This window comes from Macroventuria anomochaeta (assembly GCF_010093625.1).
Source record: "Macroventuria anomochaeta strain CBS 525.71 unplaced genomic scaffold BU25scaffold_25, whole genome shotgun sequence".
Classification (NCBI taxonomy): Eukaryota; Fungi; Ascomycota; class Dothideomycetes; order Pleosporales; family Didymellaceae; genus Macroventuria; species Macroventuria anomochaeta.
In genome coordinates, this window is record NW_022985386.1 from 80827 (window position 1) to 97488 (window position 16662).

Consider the following 16662-nt stretch of genomic DNA (forward strand, 5'->3'; position numbering starts at 1 on the left):
ATGTTGCGCAGAAAGATGACTGCTGCACTGCGGCCGCTACGAGTTGTCGAGGGGTATCGAGTATGATGTGAGGTTAAGAAGAAAAAGTACTGATAAGTCTATCGTATGCACACAGTGACAACACACTGCGGCGATGTTGATGTAGAAGCCCGCGGGGATGGTGAAATGCAGCAGGCGCGGATTCGCGAAAGGAAAGCGCGTTCCACGCTACCCCACGCTAAGACATTCCCCCCGGTCTAAGCCGCATCACGGGAATGCGGCTTTACGGCAATTGGACCAGATCGCGTCATTCGCTTGTTATCGTAAATGGACCAAAGGCCGGGCCGCGAGAAACTGTACAGTCAACTTTCTCTTAAACGCTTCAGCTGGCTTTAGTGTGCTCTATAGACGGACGGATTTCCTTATCTCTCGTATAAAAAGAAGTCTTTCTAGGTAACACCTCATCAATTGCGCCATCACTGTACCATCATTGACCCTGAACCACAGATATCTCCTTATCTAATACTAGAATAGACAGGATGGCTCCGACAACGCTCGCCGACGCCTTCTCTCCCATCTCCTCCTCGACCGCCGTCATCGTACCCGGATCGCCTGCGCTCGAGGTCTCTTACGAGAAGCTCACCACCGACGTGAAGGCATTCCAGGCGCAACTGGCCAAGGTTGGCGTGTCTGCGCAAGCAGCTGTCTCCATTGCGCTCCCCAACACATACGAGTTCATCGTGTCCTTCATTGCCGCATCGTGGCAAAGAGCAATCGCAGCTCCCCTGAACCCAGCGTACAAGCAGTCTGAGTTCGAGTTCTACATCGATGACCTTAGCTCGGCCATTGCTTTAGTCCCAAAGGGTGCGTTCGCGCAGGATGCGGCCGCTGTGAGGGCGGCGAGGAAGTACCAGGCAGCGATTGCTGAGTGCTACTACAACGGAAAGGAGGTTGTTCTGGATGTGAAGGAGACTGGAAAGCTGGCTGGCAAGAGTTCGCCAGTTCTGTCTGCGCAGCCAGACGATGTAGCCCTCGTACTACACACTAGTGGTACCACCGGACGCCCCAAGGCAGTGCCACTTACGCACCGCAACCTCCTGCGCACCATGCAGAACATCCAGGGAACCTATGATCTGACACATGAGGACCGCACCATGCTCGTTATGCCCCTCTTCCACGTGCATGGCCTGCTTGCTGGTTTCCTTGCACCGTTGGCTTCTGGAGGTTCAGTTGTTGTGCCACCGAAGTTCTCCGCATCCGAGTTCTGGAAGGACTTCAAGACACACAAGGCCAACTGGTACACAGCTGTACCTACGATCCATCAGATCTTGCTGAAGAGCCCTGTCCCAAGTCCGGTACCCGCAATTCGCTTCATCCGATCATGCTCGTCTCCCCTCTCGCCGAAGACTTTCCATGAGATTGAGAAAGCCTTCAAGGCCCCTGTACTGGAGGCTTACGCAATGACCGAAGCCGCGCACCAGATGACGAGTAACCCTCTGCCTCCCGGTCAGCGCAAGCCAGGCAGTGTGGGCCTTGGTCAAGGCGTCGAGGTTAAGATCCTGGACGACACGGGTAACGAGGTCCCCCAGGGTAAGGAGGCTGAGATCTGCATCCGCGGTGAGAATGTCACCAAGGGCTACCTGAACAACCCAACCGCAAACGCCTCATCTTTCACCAAGGAAGGCTTCTTCCGCACTGGTGACCAGGGCAAGCAGGATGAAGATGGCTACGTAATCATCACTGGTCGCATCAAGGAGCTGATCAACAAGGGTGGAGAGAAGATCAGCCCAATTGAGCTTGACAACGTGATTGCGCAACACTCTGCCGTGTCGGAGGCTGTCAGCTTCGCGCTAGAGGACGAGATGTACGGACAAGACGTCGGCCTTGCAGTCGTCGTCAAGGAAGGCCAGAAGCTGTCCGCGGGCGACCTGAAGATATGGCTGACCGATCGCGTCGCCAAGTTCAAGCTGCCAAAACAGGTGCGTCTCTCCAATGCTTTCTGCGCCGTGTAACATGTTTTGACGATCAGTAGGTCTTTTTCACCGACATCATGCCCAAGACGGCAACTGGCAAGATTCAGCGACGCCTTGTCGCAGAGGCCATGCTCAAGCAGCCCAAGGCCAAGATCTGAACATCTCGTCGCGCCTGCAGATGCCGCTCCTGTACAATTAGCATGTTGCTTCTTCCCGGCAATCCGGCGTTCTCTTCGAGTAGATGTGGATGTTGTTGTCGCACGAACGAAATGAATCAGCAACGCCGACCCCGCCTTTCTCACACTTGTCTTCCGAGCGGATCGCGCAACTCTTCAGGGTCCAGCTTGGCGCTCGCTTCTGACTCGCGCAGCCCCATCTTCAATGCTAATCCTCCGTTGCCCGTGACCTTTAGACACATTGTCGCCAATCTCCGGGCGCAGCCGGACAAACGTGCTGCTGCCTTTCCACACAACTAGTCTTTTATCGAATGAAATTCCCTTCTCCCGACATGCGGTGTACTTTTTTCAGCGAGGCGCCTACTTTGGCGCACCTTTACGAGCATAGCTGATGGATCTCACTAAAGCTGTGGTGGGGCCTTCAGCCCCCATATGTCGTGTCTCTGCCTGTTTTGCTGTTTCTGGCTCTCGAGTACAGAATGTCTTGAGTGTTAAAGCAGGCAGAAGACAGCCATGTTTGCCCTATGAACCCTGGTACCCTTACTTCCCCTGTCTCTCAGCTTCATCGTTCTCCTCCTTTTTCTATTGCAATTTACTTCGGAGCAGTAACCGAGATCTCCAATTATCTGAGCATCTCTTCATATTGCTCCAATATTCACCAACCCACCTGTCAGAACTGGCGTGACAAGGCAGGTTACTAGCAACACCCCTGTACATATGGTGCGCTATGTCTCGCCTTATACAACCAAGGACCAACATCATCATGCAGACCCCCCCTCATTTACAACCTTCACAAAAGAGTCGCACCGCCCTCGCTGAGAATGCTTCCGAGTCCAGCGCATCATCCACTCAACTCCTTAATAACTTCGTAATGCATCACAGTGTTACCACCACCGGGTCACGGCCTCCGCTCTCGAGCAACAATACTACACCTACATCTACTCGCCACTCTAGTCTATCATCACTTAATCATCCTAATGTGTCAACTGCCAGCAGCGATGCGTCCACGGGTGCTCCCAAGCGTTCCTCTATGAAGACAAACCTGAAGCCTTCGAGATCTGTAGGAGCAAACCTCAACCGGAGATCCGCACCGCCAACAGTACGATTTCTGGACCCAGAGCCATTGCCAAGGAGGAGTACAGAGCCTGGCAAGGCAATCAGCCTGAAGTTACCAACTTCCGAGTCGCGTCCAGTCCGGCCAGGATACTCTAGGGGCGTGTCCACGCCTAACCTTGAACCACATCAGTACCGACAGAAGAAGCTCATGACTGCCACTCTGACACGGTCCCCACTACTGTCGCCAGCTTCGAATCGGGCAAGCACTGCTAGCTCACATGGAGACACATCAGGCTCACTACGCACATCGTCACCAGCACGGCCCCCGCAAGGCCGCTCGCAAGCTTTCTCCGGACCAGTGACTCAGCTTCGGCAACGTGTTGACAAGCGATTCTCCGCACCGGCAGCACCTTCCCAAATTGATCCTCGTCTGGATCCACGATGGTCAGGGATTCCTCTTCCCGCAGGCTTCGTACCACCAAGCCGGACACCAACGCCGACGCAAAGGACCACGTCTTACCAGTCTGTCGTCCCAAATCTGTCTTCAACATCGACACCACCTGTGGTTACACACCCACCATCAAACAAGTATGACCCGCTTCAGAACTACATATCATGCATGGCAGCCATGTGCACAGCACACTACACACCAGCGCACTCAGGTCCAACATATTACGCTGCGCAAGAACCTTACCACTTGTCAAAGCACCGCGGATATTGCCCACGACATGCCAGCAAAGAGATGCAAGAGGCCAATGCGCTCTGCAAGAAGGAATACGAATCCATGCGTCAGAACGCCGGACGCAAGACCCTCGGCGTAGTCGCACAGGATTTCGACATCTTCCTACAGCTGTATCGGGAGGCTCGACAGATCGAGGACGCGCGACTGCAGAAAGCGCAAAACCAGAGAGTCCTAGGCTCCTTCCAAACAGCCACAACAAAGGGAAAAGCACCACAGGACGATGGCTTCGATTGGCGCTACACACCTCGCAACTGCACAAGACTTGGCTGCACATCAGTACCTTATTCACCATTTTCTACGCAGCACTTCTCATTTTACAATACGCCCAACTCCTCGACACAGCTTCTGCCACTTACTACACTGTGTCCGAGCTGCTCCAAGGCGGAAGCTGAAGGCTTCGGAACGAAGTTGATGGAGAAGTGGAGCAGCAGATGTGGTTGGGAAGGCGAGGAGTGGGACGGGTGGTACCAGAATGCAATACAGGCTCGTAAGGCGGAACAAGAATTCTGGGAGAAGGCGCAGGAAAGGGTCGTTCGAGAGAGACTGGCCAAGATTGCTACCAAGAGTGCTGCTAAAAATGCTGAGGAGAAACAAGAGGGGACTCCGGAAGAGAGCGTCTCTGATGTGACTTCGAAGAAAGAGAAGAGAAAAAGCGTTTTTAAGAGAATATTCAGGCGCAGTGAGACTACTAGGACTCCTGCTGTTGCTGTTGCTCCCGCGTAAGGGATAAGGGTAATGACTAATACCGCTAGGAAGAAGGAAATTTGGAAAAATCGAAACTCATCACAGCATTTCGGCTGAATGGAAGACCGGGTCTTACACACACAATGTTATTGACCTTCGGTCTCGAGTTGGCTGGATCCACAGCACAGTGCCTATTACCCTATCTCAATCCAAAGACACCTAGTCCTTTGTCTCAGAAACCTTTCATCCACACGCTTCGTTCGAATAATTTGAATCTCACACACGTCCTTGACCACGCAGACAGCTCAGGACTAACAAACATCACACCTGAACGGTTATGCTGCTGACTATATTCAAAATCCAGAATCAACAATTCACACTTAACATAAACAACAATGCAACGTCTACTCGCAACCGCAGACGACCAGCGCCCCTCCACTTCCTGTTCAGTACCTTACTCACCCTCCTCAACAACACTTCCTTTCGGCAATATGGCGATCCTGCCGGGGCTGCAGCTAACGTCACAAGTGTCTCGCCACCCATCTTCGAACGATCTTTTAGCCAGACGCTTCTTCTTCTCGGCCTCGGTGTCACTGTCGTACACTATACCCTCGCAGGAGCTGGAATCTTGCATCATACATAGCTTTAGGGCTGACACGGTGTGCAAAATTTGTTGGCTATGCAGTCATCGCTTCATTGATTTGTTTGATAATTATGGGGTGGACGTTGACAGTTAGGAATCTTTGGAGGAAGCTCGTTGGTACATTCACGGAGTGGTATGAGCGGATTGTGGGAATGGATGTCGACAAGCAAGGGCCACGACATGAAAGAATGGACAGTGTGCTTGATGGGCAGGATATGCTGCCTAGAGGATTCATGGGAGGAAGTGAGTATGAAGCGCAGTCATTTCATGCACCGCAAGGAGTGCATTGCGAGGTATGTGCTGCAGGAGAGAGGTATTGGAGTAGGGTTGATTAAGTCGACGAATAAGAACGGATGCGGGAACATATCTGATAGTTACAATGTTTGTGTATAGAGTATCGAATCAATGCACATAGGAAGCCTCCGCCTTCATATAATACACCATACACCTTCGCTACCACATCGTTCGTCATCCCTTCATACCTAACACCTTTCAAAAACCACATGCCACAGCCTCTTCATAACCGCGCCCGCAATATCATCATCTATATTTGTCTTTGCTAACCACTCCCAGTACCTTGTCCACTCCCCCACCCCCCTCCTCCTGATCTGACTTTTGCTCACTACACATACGTTACCCCCAGGACTAGCCAACTTCTCCGGTACATGCGTATTGTTGAAGAGTTGTTCCCACGCCTTCGCCATCCTAACCTCCAGCGTCCTATACTCATCCAGCGGGCTGCGAAACGGTAGGATCGAGTCCTCGCACACTTCTTTCCTTGGGCAGTGCAGTAGCGCGTATCCGAATATCTGGACATGCTCAACCTTCAAACTCTCAATACTCGTCACCAGGTCTTTGTTTGGGAGTTGCCAATTTCGCTTTGTCCGCGTCTTGCTTCTGCAGATTCGGCGGCACGAAAACAATTGTTTCGCCGAGGTTGTTGTAATTCGATATTATCCAGGAGAGGTAGGCGTCGGCGATTCGGCCCTGGTCGACGCGAAGACCACCCTCATGTAGAGAAGCGAAGGATTCGTCGATGGTAATAACTTGGTTTCTTCACTCCGGAAACAGCTTGAGCAGCGAATTCAGATCTTCGCCCTTCAACTGAGCATTAACGATGAGCTTCTTAGCTGGTAGTGTTGCCGTGGCTTCATAGGGTACTGGTACGTAGATTTAAGGGGTGGAGGGGTTGACGTAAGGATAGACGCTGGTGATGTGTGCACGGATTGTGGATTTGAGTGTGAAGATGTACGGTGGTTGATGTGGGAGTTGTGAGGCTTAAAGTGCAATGGTGCATTGCCCCAGGTCGCTCGACATTCAACATCAGAGATTTTACTGTGGTTCCCAAGCTCTTTCAATGTTCGATTGCGAAGGTGATGATTCGTTCTTCTCGTCTTCGCTGTTGCAGTTGACGCGTACAAGTAGGCCCGGACTTTTGTCCGTCGTCTGTGCGCTTCCCCTGAACACGAAGGCACACGCTCCCACGCTGCTTTTTTTTTTTTTTTGAGATCTGCTGGCCTGGATGCTGTATGGCTTTCATATTATTTCCGAAATCGAGATTTTGAAGGTGTGAGCTGTCTGGAGGCCACACAAGGTGTGGTGGAGCATCACATCATCTCGAAATGACAATTGAAATTGTTCATTGCAACGCAAGATGCAATCCCTATGCGTCCGCTGGATGACTCGACCGAATGAAGACTTATGTTACATCACCGTACCTTGCGCATCTACTTCTCACTAATGCCCAGCCCACTGCCACTCCTCGGCGGCGGACTCACAGTGCTTCCTTTTCTACTCGCATCTTTCCCATCTTTCCCCTCAGCAGCCTCGCGCTCCAAGAAGTCCTGCCACAGCTCTGCCAGGGACTCCTTGTTGCTCGAGCTACTGGCCATCAACATGGGATCCGACATTGAATTGAGCGATGGTGTGCTGGGTGTGCGGCGGAACGGCAACGAGGGTACTCCTAGCCTCGAAGAGGAAGAGGATGTGCCTGGACGAGCGAGGCCGGCTTGCTCCTTTTGTTCTGTAAACGTGTTAGTACAATAGGTGCGTAGTCAGGAGGATAAATAGGTGATTGAGACGTACCATCTGTCCAGCCCAGCAACATAGAGATAAGCTGAAGGGCTTCGAACTTCTTCGGATCCGAGCGATCGATAGCTAAGAAGTGCAGGAAGTAATTCGTAATGATTTGGCGATCGACGTTGTCCTCTGGCCGGCCTTTCTTCAGAATGCGCAGTGCTTTTGTGAGGTGTTCGTTAAGCGTTACTGCTTCGTGTCGCAGTTTGCCAATTAGTAGGTTCTTCTCTTTGACTTCTTTCTCAAACGGTAGAGCTCTCTCTAGCTCCTTCTGTGTTGATTCGACCAAGGCCTTGGCGGCTTTCGATGCTTCCTCTGCGGCTTGGACTTGTTTTCGGAGCTCGTTGATCTGGGATTCGTATGTCTCCACGGACTTTTTGAGTTCAGATCTTCGCACTGCAGATTGTAAGCATATGTGAAAATGACCTGGCACGACTACTCACGGTTCTGCACTTCCTGCAGTGCTTTTTGCAGTCCTTCGACAGCCTGATTGTTCTGGTCTCTGTCTCTTGCAGCTCGCTCGAACTCGTCTTTGAGGCTCTCAAGCTGTTCCTTGAGCTCGCCTTCCTTCTCAGACAAGCTCTCTCGTAGCGACCGTTCGTTCATAGCGAGTACTTCCCAATCTTGCATAGCCTGTTTTGCGTTCTCAAACTCTTCCCGTGCGTATGCCTCGCGGGAGATGAGCTCATCGCGTTCTTTTACCCAGTTCTGCTGGGAGAGATTTGATCTGCTTCGCAAATTGCTGATCTCGGTCACCTGTGCTTCATTCTCTTGCCGTAATTTCGCCAGCTCCTCGCTAAGGCTACTATTCTTCTCCTGCAGCTCTCCGTTCTGGTCTTGTAGCTCTGCGACTTGAGCTTCATACTCTTCGATCTTGGCCTGCCGACTGTCAGCAAGTCTATTGCCTTATAAGCATATGTGAGGTGACACGCACCGCATCAGCTTTCATGCGGTTGCCCAGACTCGTCTTAATGGTGTTCACCCGCCCCAGGAGGTTGTTGTACTGTGTCTCAAAGTGCTCCTTGCCTTCGTTCGCTTCCTCCAGCTCCTCTCTTAAAGCCTGGACCTCCTCTTCGTGCTTTGACTGCGCGCCTTCTGTGGTCTGCCCCTCGTGTTGACTTTGTATGCTTTCCAGATTCTTCCTCAACTCGGTAACTTCCTGTCGTAGTGCATCTCGTTCCTTCGCAATTGCATCGAGTCGCGCTGTGGTTTCTGAATCTGACGGCGGAGACGGTGACATGTGCGGTGAGCGCGAGCGCGAAAAGCCTAGAGCGACTGCGGAGGCTATGCTGTGCTGGTGTGTGCCGTTTGCCTGAGCTATCGTGGGAGAGAGCGGTTGCTCTTCGTCTTCGACATCGTCTGCGTCTCGGTCGACTGTTTGCGCGGCGGCGGGTTTCTGAAGTCGCTATGTTAGCCATGCCTCTTGCCGTGCCTCGCGCTTCAGTTTCCATACAGTCTGCTCTTCTTCCTCATCCACGTCGTCGTCATGTTCTGCCTCGGTCTTGTCGTGATTGCCGTTGATTTGCGCGCCCTCCTCAATCTTGTTCACTCCTTGGCTGCCACCCTTCTTCTTGTTCTTCTTCTTCTTCGACTTGGAGGTAGCTCCTATGAGTACATTGTCAGCGTTCTGAGTTACAGATCGTGGAAATCATGCCCCCGCTAACACCGCGCGTTTTGATGTAAGTCCGGAAGCTGCGCGCTCACCTACCACTCTGGTTTACAGGGTCTGATGTCGCTGGTGCAGACATGTTGTAGATTACAATGTGACTGAACGAATGAACACGCAAGAAAAGCTACAAGGCAACCAACGCATTGACAGTGGGCAAGAAGAGCATCAATCGATATGTTGACTTGGCGCGTCGTGTCCCCATGGAACGTTTAGTTTCGGGGACTACGCAAGCACGTCACTAGCCACGGCACGAGCCACATGTTCCGTCTCTACATACAAGGCCGCCATTGGACATCTCGACAATTGCTGTCAGTTCCTGGAACACTCTCCGAAGTATCCTTGATTCTAGGGCTGGCGACTAAGCTTGTTGCGGTGGTAACATGCCTAATTTGTTGCTATGGTAGACCATACCATTGGAGGACCATCATGAACGCATGATGGACAGCGCATGCGGGGTACAAACATCATTACTATGCAGACCATTACCTCCTTGATATGTATATAAGTACTTCCTCCTCTGGTTCATTCAACGGTCACATCTACCATGCCGACAACATGAAGTATTACAAGCTGATGTTGTACTCGGCAGTCACTATCGCCTATCTGCGATTCCGCCGCTTGAGGTAGTCTTACATCTCATACCAACTCTGGCAGCAAAGAACCCTACGGAAGACACAGTGATGATTGTGGTATGTAGCCCGTTTCCACATCAGCGACAGATTCAAAAACTCACTTTTCGGTGGACGAAAATTGCGCGGTGATAGAAAACTGGCCAAGGATCTAACGTGGCGGGGTATGCAATTTTAACACCAGCTAATACATAAATATTGCAATTTGAGTTATCTTCATCGATCACATCTCTTCCCAGCTTAAAGTTGGATATCTTCGATAGTATAGTGGTCAGTATTTCTGCTTGTCATTCTTCGGAACAGCTCGCAGGAGGCCGGGGTTCGATTCCCCGTCGGAGAGATTGAATCTTTTTGCACTTCTGCTGCGTCAACAACTCACACCAGTACTGTGCCGCTTCTACTCGATAGATAAACTGGGCATGTCAATGAGGTAGTCTTACTTTTTTGTCTTGAAATTGCGTCTGCAGTTGTCGACATCCGTACCCACTGGCCCATCACCAGCAGTCTATTTTGAGACGCTCAAGTATAGTGCTTCACGTAGTTCATTACTGTTGGTATCTGAACTCTTTCTCGTGATGAAACACACTATTGGTGTGATACAGTTGATTGTAAAGGTTCCAAAGCGCCAGTGGTATGCTCGCCAACTATGATACAATATCGTCCATGCTCCCTCCTCATATAGCGCCTATGTTGTACATCTCTTGTCTCCGGAGCCCATTTCCAAGCTCGACCGCCCGTCAATCCGAAAAGCCCCATATTTTCCCATCTCAAACTTTCTTTTGCTCAGACTTCTTGAAGGTCCAACCAGTGTGCTTGAGAATCTGCTGCTCCTTCTCTTCCCGAGGATCTGCCTCCATCGTTCGGTTCTTCTGCTTGTACTCGCGCTTCTCACGCGCCAATTGCTTGCTCTGCTTCTCGGTAGGCCTCCTGATCGACCAGTTGAGCTGGCGGAAGATGTTGGTCTTGATGGCTGCAATAAACGTCAGACCCATACGCACACTATGTTCCAACATCGAACCTACCATCAACGCAGTATGGGCACAAGACGTGCGCGCGTTTTGTCCGCCCACATGCCGAGCACTTGTTCAGTGATGTAATGTCCTCAATACCCTTGCCCGCCAAGAACCGCGTCCGCTTCTTCATGTACGATGTCTTCTTCTTTGGCACCGCCTTAAGTACGCCATCCCATATCTCGCCCAGCGAAGGGAATGACGGCAGCGATAATGACGGTATGGCGAGTGCGGCGAATGGTGTGGACTGTGCAAGGCGCTGCAGGAACGGCAGGTTCAGGACGGGGCGGACGGGGCCATTGATGCCGCTGAGGCCGGGCATCAGCGTCTGCCACAGCGGGGACAGCGGTCGGGCGAGCGCCATGCTGACGATGTACGGTGAAATCGGCGTTGCGGGCTCGGGACACCCTCGATGGCGTGGTGATGGTGATGGAGAATAAAATGCACCCCAGCCCGAGCTCCGGTCCGCACTTACCATCCCGGTCGCTAGCGCGCTTTCGCTTGCCCCTTTCCCTGCGCCTGCGACTCCGCGAGAATGTCGCCAGCGCAACGTCCCTGATTATTTACTCCTCCTACACTGTCTCGTCGTGCCACCACTCACCCGCAGCTCCTTTCACCGCCAGACCCGCCCACGAGGCCCACATCACCCGCAATGGCTGCCGCACCTCAGCAGTCCATCTTCCCCGATAGCTATGTCGGTTTCGACAGCATCACCAAGCAGATCGAGAAGAAGTCGGTCAAGCGGGGGTTCCAGTTCAATGTCATCTGCGTTGGTGAGCTTCAATCAGCTCCGTGTGCACATGCAGCCAGCTAATGCATCTACCAGGCCAGACTGGTCTTGGAAAGTCGACTCTCATCAACACCATCTTCGCGTCCCACTTGATTGACAGCAAGGGCCGCCTCTACCCTGACGAGGAGCCCCGCACAACCACTACCATTCACCCCGTCTCACACACCATCGAGGAGAACGGCGTGCGTCTGCGCCTAAACATCGTCGACACCCCCGGTTATGGCGACCTGATCAACAACGAGCGCTGCTGGGACCCCATCGTCAAGTACATCAAGGACCAGCACAGCGCCTACCTGCGCAAGGAGCTCACTGCCCAGCGTGAGAGGTACCTCCAGGACACACGCATTCACTGCTGCTTGTTCTTCATCCAGCCCTCCGGCCATGCTCTCAAGCCCATTGACATCGTCGTGTTGAAGAAGCTTAGCGAGTTCGTCAACGTCGTGCCTGTCATTGCCAAGGCGGACAGCCTGACCCTCGAGGAGCGTGCTGCGTTCAAGGAGAGGATAAAGGCCGAGTTCCAGTTCCACAACCTGCGCATGTACCCCTACGAGAACGAGGAGGACGACCAGGACGAGATTGCCCACAAGAACCAGATCAAGGTGCGCAAATTCAGACCCGAGGATGCATAGGAAGCCTTACTGACACATGACAGGACCTCATCCCCTTCGCAGTTATCGGTTCCGAGAAGACAGTTGTCGTCAACGGACAGAACGTCCGTGGCCGCCAGACCAAGTGGGGTGTCATCAATGGTATGTCCACGCGTCAAGCCGAACAGTACACTCGCTAACGCATCACAGTCGAAGACGAGAATCACTGCGAGTTCGTCTACCTGCGTAACTTCCTTACCCGCACCCACCTCCAGGATCTTATCGAGACCACCGCCCAGATCCACTACGAATCCTTCCGCGCCAAGCAGCTGCTTGCCCTCAAGGAAAGCTCCGCTGTTGGCGGCCACTCCTCCCGCCCCATCTCCCCATCCGCCGACCGCGAGCTTAGCAGGAACAGTCAGCGCATGACCATGAACGGCTACTAGGAGTTGCCGAATCACAACCGCGTTGACAGCCTTCCTGGGATGAAGGGTGGTCCACCCCCGCCTCGCATGGAACGGCCCGCGCCAATCATCGATGTCTAGCGTGGAGTGGAAGACGCAGCGCAGATGTGCATGTTCAGGAGTTTTCGACATGTTTTGATACCAGTGCACGCTTAGCACCAAAACCCGGGGGAGCAGTGAGGGGCATTATGTTCACCAGACTTCACTTTTACCACTTTTCTCAATATTTTTTTTAGTTTCGATGAGCTTCTTGGCCTTCTTGATCTCTTATGTCATAGCACGGTGTAGTGGTTGGCTTGGGCCTGGGTTTAACTGGTTAACACCCTGGCTCCCTCGGGATAGTGTAGAGAAGAAAGTAATATACCAAGATGGCGCTTTCAATTCTATCTGTTGTGATTGTGTGCGGAGCATCGAGCTCAGTGTCTATCGTATACGAGTGGCTCCTGCCTGCTACACGTCGCTCCTTCCTTCCGCACCAAGAGGTCAGACCACGCAGCCCCTCGCATCGTACGAGGGTTTGACGGTGTGTCTAGAAAGGCAGTCACAATCGTGGCCCACCATTCCCAGTAAGCACACGCTATCCAACCCATGTACCATCTCCACACTGGATCAGAGTGCCCTTCTCGTCCTTCTCTTCCCTCAATTTCAACCAATCAACCTCGACCCCCCAAAATCCTCCATACTATCATCCCCCTTCCTGCCTCCCTTCCCCTCACCTTCCAGCCTCACGTTGCTGTTCTTCCCTGTCGCGTTACCCCGCTCTGGTGACTTTGAATCTGTGGTAGTGGTAGATGTTTCGCCAATGATGCGCTCGATTACTTTGGCCTTTGCACCTGCGCGCTTAAAGCGGTCGTCGAAGTCTGCAACATCGGCTTCGGTGTTTGAGGTGCTGAATGTGAGCGGGTCGGTTAGGTGGTAGAGGAGGGATACATTCGAAGGCAATCTTGTGGACGCGTTCTGTATCCCGGGTAATTGGGCTTTAGCCTCAGCCTTGGCTTCAGTCGCGGGCTGGGTCTGAGAGTCTGATGGTGACGAGACGGTTGTTGTTGGCTTGGGTGTGGCAGATGGGGTAGGGGGCGAGAGTCGTGATCCCCAGACTGCTCCTCGTCCGTGGAATTCGCCCAGGGCAGAGAACTTTTCGAAACCTTTTTCGAGGCCGAAGATGCGGCCTTCGATTCGACCGGCGCGGGCGCCGTCGGAGATTCCTTGGGAGTGCGCGGTTGTGTAGAGTGTGTCTTCTAGAGTGAGGAGGGAGTCAAAGGGGTCGTCATTTTGAGAAGCCATGGCGTGAGTTGTATGAGCTGGACTTCGATCGTGTTCTTTCCTTGCGGTCGCCGGCAATGGGTCTAGTTGATGTTGAGCTTATGGCTGTTGGTGCAGTCTCCTTCTCTTTCTGAGTCTTCCAAGTGTACTTGTAGGTGCAACTTCTGGTTGTCAAAGCTGGTCAATGGACAGATCCTCGTTAGAAAAGTTTTTTTTTGGCTTGAAGTTTATGTGTGATGTTTGTCATAGACTTTCGATATTTTGAAGTTTAGGTCCGTCAGCTCAAGATTTTATGGGCGAAAGTTCGAGTCAATCTAGCTGACGAATCAAAACCTCTACAAACAAATTCCTTTATGTTTGTATGTACACATCACGGTTGAGGTGACCGTCGAGTCAAACAGATGTACGGAACGCGTTTTGAGTGTCTGAATTGATGTGATGTGGCACTGTGGCGTTGTGGCTGGTGCGCCTGCGAATCGGCGGGGTTTGGAGGGGCCAGTCCGGTCTCGTGCGAATGTTTGGAGCTCTCTTGAGTCACTTCCACAAGCACACCACAATAAAGCTGTATATAGACCATTGAGCTGAAGTGTTGGCTCACAGCATAGATTGTCTTTGAAAGAAGCTTAGATATATACAAGAAGGTAAGATTTGAAGTTCAGGCGCCGCTCAGACGCTGCCGATAGGCAAGATTTCAGCTGATATCATCTGTAGAAGCTATCCATGAGTGAGACAAAGAAGATTGTCCTCCCCGTTGAGGGCGAGCGCAACGTGCTCATCACGAGCGCCCTGCCCTACGTCAACAACGTACCTCATTTGGGCAACATCATTGGCAGTGTCCTGTCTGCCGATGTATTCGCGCGTTTCTCTCGTGCGCGAGGCTACAACACCCTCTACGTTTGCGGAACCGACGAGTATGGCACAGCGACCGAGACGAAGGCAATCGAGGAGAAGTGCACACCACAGGAGCTTTGCGACAAGTACTATGCGCTGCACTCGGAAGTCTACAAGTGGTTCAACATCAGCTTCGACCACTTCGGCCGCACGCCCACACAGCAACAGACCGATATTGCGCAAGACATCTTCACAAAACTGCACAAGAATGGGTATCTCGAGGAGCAGACAACGACGCAGCCGTACTGCGAAACACACAAGAGCTTCTTGGCGGACCGATTCGTCGAGGGCACCTGCCCGCTGTGCAACTACGAAGACGCGCGCGGTGACCAGTGCGACAAGTGCGGTCACCTGCTCGACCCTCTTGAGTTGAAGAACCCCCGCTGCAAGCTCGACGGAGCGACACCAGTCCCGCGCGAAACGAAGCACGTCTATCTCTGCTTGGATAAGCTGCAACCGCTGGAAGAGGAGTGGTTCAAGAAGTCGAGCACAGAGGGCAACTGGAGTTCCAACGGTGTGCAGATCACAGCATCATGGCTCAAGGAAGGTCTGCGCGCACGAGGCATCACCCGTGACCTGAAGTGGGGAACCGCAGTGCCTCTCGAGGTAAGATAGTCGAGAAGGGTGGTATGCAGTATACTGACGGTGCTGGTAGGGTTACGAAGACAAGGTCATGTACGTGTGGTTCGACGCCTGCATCGGTTACGTCTCGATCACAGCAACATACACAGACGAATGGGAGAAGTGGTGGAAGAACCCTGACAACGTCAAGCTGTACCAATTCATGGGCAAGGACAACGTGCCCTTCCACACCGTCGTCTTCCCGTGCTCGCAGATCGGTACCAAGGACAACTGGACCATGCTTAACACCATCTCCACAACCGAGTACCTGAACTACGAGAAGGGCAAGTTCTCCAAGTCGAGGAACATTGGTGTCTTCGGCAACAACGCAAAGGAAACCGGCATTCCATCTGACGTCTGGCGCTACTACCTTCTTTCGCATCGACCGGAGACCGGAGACTCGGAGTTCGAGTGGGACAGCTTCATTGCAGGAAACAACAACGAGCTGTTGAAGAATTTGGGTAACTTCGTGAACCGTGTCATCAAATTCGTCAACTCCAAGATCTACGATTCGGTCGTGCCCGATTACACAAAGTTCGAGGACGACTACTTCGTCGAGCACAAGAAGAAGGTCAACGAGCTGCTGAAGAGATACATCGAAGAGCTCGAGGATGTCAAGATCCGTGCGGCACTGAGCACAGCATTGCACCTGTCCAGCTTGGGTAATCAGCTGCTGCAAGATAACAGACTCGACAACAACCTTGCCACAACTGAGCCTGAGCGATGTGCTGCAGTTGTCGGCTTGGCTTTGAGCCATATTCATCTTCTGGCTAGCTTGATCGAGCCATACATGTAAGTTCTGATATTGTACCAGCGTATATCCGACCTATACTGACATGGTCCGCAGGCCTGAGACAACCAAGAACATCCTTAACCAGCTTAACGCCAACTTCCTCACCATCCCTGACAACTGGGAAGCCAAGTCTCTCCCCATCAACCACAAGATCGGCAAGGCCGCCTACCTGTTCTCTCAGATCAAGCCTGAGAAGGAGCAGGAGTGGCGCGAGCAATTCGGAGGTGAGGAGGCACGCAAAGCGAAGGAGGAGAAGGCCAGGAAAGCTGCTGCAAAGAAGGCCGACAAGGAGAGGAAGAAGGCGAAGAAGGCCGCTGGCAAGGCTGAGGGTGTCGAGGCTGCCGAGAAGGGCAAGGATGGACCGGCAGACAAGAAGGCTGAGGAGGCCATCTCCAGCGGTGTTGAGCAAGTCACTCTCCAGACATCGTAGTGGGATATCTGGTTTGAGTACTATATGAACAGTTGAGTGGCGTTGCTGAGAATGAAGTTAGTGGGTGTTGAGCCTTTGCATGGCGAGGAGGCCGGTATTTGCAAAAGTGGCAGCGGCGAGGCATGTTTGGCCCGCAGCGGCGACTAGATCGTATGCATTGTGTTAGTACAAATTCAACATGAGTTC

The 16662-nt window shown here is 52.5% G+C and overlaps 7 protein-coding genes and 1 non-coding gene across 8 annotated transcripts; 5 read left to right on the forward strand and 3 right to left on the reverse strand.

The window, feature by feature from the left end:
* The first annotated feature begins 346 nt into the window (after positions 1-346).
* Positions 347-2398, forward strand: BU25DRAFT_412508 (acetyl-CoA synthetase-like protein). The gene is made up of 3 exons (XM_033706810.1): positions 347-432; positions 487-1958; positions 2012-2398. The coding sequence occupies exons 2-3, from the start codon at positions 519-521 to the stop codon at positions 2108-2110; spliced, it is 1539 nt and encodes a 512-aa protein (XP_033559649.1). The 5' UTR covers positions 347-432; positions 487-518; the 3' UTR covers positions 2111-2398.
* A 601-nt stretch (positions 2399-2999) lies between these two features.
* Positions 3000-4649, forward strand: BU25DRAFT_432756 (uncharacterized protein; the record flags this gene model as incomplete). The annotated part of the gene is made up of 3 exons (XM_033708737.1): positions 3000-3264; positions 3502-4457; positions 4515-4649. The coding sequence occupies 3 exons, from the start codon at positions 3000-3002 to the stop codon at positions 4647-4649; spliced, it is 1356 nt and encodes a 451-aa protein (XP_033559650.1).
* A 2273-nt stretch (positions 4650-6922) lies between these two features.
* Positions 6923-9190, reverse strand: BU25DRAFT_492748 (uncharacterized protein). Its single transcript, XM_033711666.1, has 6 exons — positions 9038-9190; positions 8783-8934; positions 8264-8725; positions 7773-8208; positions 7339-7725; positions 6923-7276 (listed from the first exon to the last, which is right to left on the reverse strand). Exons 1-6 carry the CDS (start codon positions 9075-9077, stop codon positions 6981-6983), a joined length of 1773 nt encoding a protein of 590 aa, XP_033559651.1. The 5' UTR covers positions 9078-9190; the 3' UTR covers positions 6923-6980.
* A 690-nt stretch (positions 9191-9880) lies between these two features.
* On the forward strand, positions 9881-9967 carry BU25DRAFT_t99. Its single transcript has one exon. It is a non-coding gene; the product is annotated as a tRNA-Asp (tRNA).
* Positions 9968-10075: 108 nt separating this feature from the next.
* BU25DRAFT_371828 (uncharacterized protein) lies at positions 10076-11060 on the reverse strand. The gene is made up of 2 exons (XM_033703992.1): positions 10650-11060; positions 10076-10597 (listed from the first exon to the last, which is right to left on the reverse strand). The coding sequence occupies exons 1-2, from the start codon at positions 10999-11001 to the stop codon at positions 10395-10397; spliced, it is 555 nt and encodes a 184-aa protein (XP_033559652.1). The 5' UTR covers positions 11002-11060; the 3' UTR covers positions 10076-10394.
* Positions 11061-11191: 131 nt separating this feature from the next.
* On the forward strand, positions 11192-12848 carry BU25DRAFT_396751 (cell division/GTP binding protein). Its single transcript, XM_033704843.1, has 4 exons — positions 11192-11410; positions 11464-12026; positions 12080-12176; positions 12225-12848. Exons 1-4 carry the CDS (start codon positions 11290-11292, stop codon positions 12458-12460), a joined length of 1017 nt encoding a protein of 338 aa, XP_033559653.1. The 5' UTR covers positions 11192-11289; the 3' UTR covers positions 12461-12848.
* Positions 12849-12946: 98 nt separating this feature from the next.
* Positions 12947-14144, reverse strand: BU25DRAFT_412513 (uncharacterized protein). The gene has a single exon (XM_033706811.1). The coding sequence runs from the start codon at positions 13760-13762 to the stop codon at positions 13124-13126; it is 639 nt and encodes a 212-aa protein (XP_033559654.1). The 5' UTR covers positions 13763-14144; the 3' UTR covers positions 12947-13123.
* A 144-nt stretch (positions 14145-14288) lies between these two features.
* On the forward strand, positions 14289-16634 carry BU25DRAFT_396758 (methionyl-tRNA synthetase). Its single transcript, XM_033704844.1, has 4 exons — positions 14289-14382; positions 14453-15238; positions 15288-16045; positions 16101-16634. Exons 2-4 carry the CDS (start codon positions 14462-14464, stop codon positions 16474-16476), a joined length of 1911 nt encoding a protein of 636 aa, XP_033559655.1. The 5' UTR covers positions 14289-14382; positions 14453-14461; the 3' UTR covers positions 16477-16634.
* Positions 16635-16662: the final 28 nt, after the last annotated feature.

Bases quoted from the DNA above. Each gene is read 5' to 3' on its own strand.
- BU25DRAFT_492748 (XM_033711666.1), bottom strand. From the start codon at position 9,077: ATGTCTGCACCAGCGACATCAGACCCTGTAAACCAGAGTG. The intron at 8,935-9,037 runs GTAGGTGAGCGC...ATGTACTCATAG, and splicing joins AGACCCTGTAAACCAGAGTG to GAGCTACCTCCAAGTCGAAG. The intron at 7,277-7,338 runs GTACGTCTCAAT...ACACGTTTACAG, and splicing joins GTTGCTGGGCTGGACAGATG to AACAAAAGGAGCAAGCCGGC.
- BU25DRAFT_396751 (XM_033704843.1), top strand. From the start codon at position 11,290: ATGGCTGCCGCACCTCAGCAGTCCATCTTCCCCGATAGCTATGTCGGT. The intron at 11,411-11,463 runs GTGAGCTTCAAT...TGCATCTACCAG, and splicing joins GTTCAATGTCATCTGCGTTG to GCCAGACTGGTCTTGGAAAG. The intron at 12,027-12,079 runs GTGCGCAAATTC...GACACATGACAG, and splicing joins CCCACAAGAACCAGATCAAG to GACCTCATCCCCTTCGCAGT.
- BU25DRAFT_371828 (XM_033703992.1), bottom strand. From the start codon at position 11,001: ATGGCGCTCGCCCGACCGCTGTCCCCGCTGTGGCAGACGCTGATGCCC. The intron at 10,598-10,649 runs GTAGGTTCGATG...CGTTTATTGCAG, and splicing joins GTGCCCATACTGCGTTGATG to CCATCAAGACCAACATCTTC.
- BU25DRAFT_396758 (XM_033704844.1), top strand. From the start codon at position 14,462: ATGAGTGAGACAAAGAAGATTGTCCTCCCCGTTGAGGGCGAGCGCAAC. The intron at 15,239-15,287 runs GTAAGATAGTCG...CGGTGCTGGTAG, and splicing joins GAACCGCAGTGCCTCTCGAG to GGTTACGAAGACAAGGTCAT. The intron at 16,046-16,100 runs GTAAGTTCTGAT...CATGGTCCGCAG, and splicing joins AGCTTGATCGAGCCATACAT to GCCTGAGACAACCAAGAACA.
- BU25DRAFT_412513 (XM_033706811.1), bottom strand. From the start codon at position 13,762: ATGGCTTCTCAAAATGACGACCCCTTTGACTCCCTCCTCACTCTAGAA.
- BU25DRAFT_412508 (XM_033706810.1), top strand. From the start codon at position 519: ATGGCTCCGACAACGCTCGCCGACGCCTTCTCTCCCATCTCCTCCTCG. The intron at 1,959-2,011 runs GTGCGTCTCTCC...GACGATCAGTAG, and splicing joins AGTTCAAGCTGCCAAAACAG to GTCTTTTTCACCGACATCAT.